Here is a 2,500-nt window from a genome sequence, read left to right as displayed (position 1 = left end):
ATCGAAACATAGCTCAAACTAGCTCAAAGTATCATGGTTCTTATTCTCCAAACACGTGGGCAGACAGATTACAACATTGGAAACAAAAACAGCACTGTGCCTCACAATGCCTACGAGGAGGATCCAGGGATCGACACTAGCAACCCCCCCCCACATACCTCTCTCAGCGGCTCATTGAGCTCCTCCAGGATGCTCTCCTCGTCGAACATCTTGCCCTGGTACCGGTGCTCGTAGTAGTCGTGGATCTTCTGCCGGAAGTCCGCCGGCAGCTTGTGGAAGGACATGTACTGCTCCACTTGTTTGTACTGAGAGGTCAGAGGTCAAAGGTGAGAGGTGAGAGGTTAGAGTTGAGAGGTGAGGAAGCAGGACGAGGAGGAGAAGGAGAGAGGAAGGAGAATCATCATCGTCACCATTGACGTCGTCACCAACACCATTGCAATTGTCGTCATCAAGAGTGTCGTCCTCATCACATCATCTTCATCAATATCATTATCATTTTAGCATCTAAATACATTGAAATATATCCAATAAAAATACACACAACAGGCTCCGTTTCATCAGGTCTCTATGTTAGATTCGATAACATTGCATCATAAAAGAGGAGTTCTAAGGGTGTGCTTTAAATTATGTATTTTTTCGTCGTACAATAGGTTAAAATCCGTGTCATGGCGCGTTAGACAACTGAACTGAACAACTGAAATTGAACAACAAAATCCTCAAAGCAATGAATCCTTAGCGGTGCAGTTCCCGTTGAACCCCGGGATCTCTGTCTGCTCTCAGAGGCTGATGAGAGGACACGAAGCGACAGATCCCTGAAGCTCCTGGATCTATTTATAAGGTGTACTTAAGAGGTCGACAGGAGAGGAGGTGAACTCGCTGAGGAAACATGACAGCCGGTCAGAAAGCCGATTGGTTGGTTATTCCTCCCTTGTCAAGAGATGAGAGACACCACCACCACCACCACCGCTGGAGTGCTGAGCCTCCGTCCAGAGTGAAGATGTCATGTGACTTGTGGACGGGATCACATGCATTGTACATTTATCTAGCCAAGCAAACTTACAGTACTAAACCCAACCACACAGGACAGCGTTGTGACGGTTCTAACAACCATAGTCAACGAGGCTTTCCAATACAGGGACGGATCAATGACGTGAGGCCACACCTTCCAACGCAACCTCGGGACAATCAGGAGTATCTGCTGGTTAAACCGATTTCATGAGTTAAAGAGTAGCATTCAACAAAAACCTATTTCAGTGATTCAAACCACATCGTTTGTTCTCAAACACATCCCCTGCTGACGGATGCCCCCTCTGTCTCCCGTCTCTGTGTCTGATCAACATCTCATGGATTCTCCTCAGAGCACAGTGGACTGGGACAGAACAGTCTCTGATGGAGTTGGAGACACATTGTTGCTAAATGCATTCCAGTCAGGCACTCAAAAGAAACTGTGTTCTGGATTTGAATGTATTTTTTTTTTTTACTGCTATTAGCAGTGTATTGTGTTGGTGTGTCTTTGGAATGAAGCACCCCCTCAATGGAGATGCTTATGTGTCCGCACACACACACAAACACGCACACATGCGCGCACACACACACACACACACACACACACACACACACACACACACACACACACACACACACACACACACACACACACACACACACACACACACACACACACACACACACACAAACACACAGCTATTCATTTGGATTTTTAATCAGGAAAGAACAACACAAATGTATTAAAGAAAGGACCTATAGAGATGCAATGAGTCATATCAAAACAATCAAACTCTCCATAATTGCAATTAAAAGTTATGATGGTAATATGCAACATCGATGGTTCAATGGTTTTAAGAAAAAGCCTGTCTGTCTGAAAAGATCCACCCATTTCTCTCCTACATATTTCACATTGATTGCTATGTCATATTAACTTGAAAGGTATGTATTTACATATCAAGACAACTTCCAGACTCATGGCTGGTCAAATGGTTCGTCCTGGCATAAATGCGACATCAGTTAAAGCCTTTATTCCTGTAAACTAATCCAAGGCCATAGACTGTAAAGAACGATGTGGAAACACAGCACAATTAGGTCTCTCTTTGACAGATAATCCATTTTCCACCCTGCCTGTTTCTGTGCACAGAGGTGGTACACGGAGACCATGAAGCCTGTGTGTGTGTGTGTGTGTGTGTGTGTGTGTGTGTGTGTGTGTGTGTGTGTGTGGTGTGTGTGTGTGTGTGTGTGTGTGTCTGTGTGTGTGTGTGTGTGTGTGTGTGTGTGTCTGTGTGTGTGTGTGTCTGTGCATGCGTGCGTGCGTGTGTGTGTGTGTGTAAGAGTGTGTGTGTGTGCCTGCGTGTGTGTCTGTGCGTGTGTAAGATTGTGTGTGTGCATGTGTGTGTGAGTGTGCGAGAGTTCACCTCCGTTACTCTTTAATCCTTTAGAGTGTTGATATCTGCCTACGTTTGTCAATGGTGCCACCCAGAAAAGATGA

General features: G+C 45.3%; 1 protein-coding gene across 1 annotated transcript in view; it reads right to left on the bottom strand.

Moving 5' to 3' along the window:
• The window catches only part of LOC132468568 (potassium/sodium hyperpolarization-activated cyclic nucleotide-gated channel 1-like), a 24,248-nt gene that overhangs the window by 7,740 nt on the left and 14,008 nt on the right, over window positions 1-2,500 (bottom strand). The window contains 1 exon segment of the mRNA XM_060066294.1: window positions 159-320. Within this exon segment, the coding sequence (XP_059922277.1) occupies window positions 159-320 (162 nt within the window).

Source organism: Gadus macrocephalus, chromosome 12, assembly GCF_031168955.1.
Source record: "Gadus macrocephalus chromosome 12, ASM3116895v1".
In the NCBI taxonomy this organism is placed as follows: Eukaryota; Metazoa; Chordata; class Actinopteri; order Gadiformes; family Gadidae; genus Gadus; species Gadus macrocephalus.
This window is presented reverse-complemented; position numbering and strand designations above follow the sequence as displayed.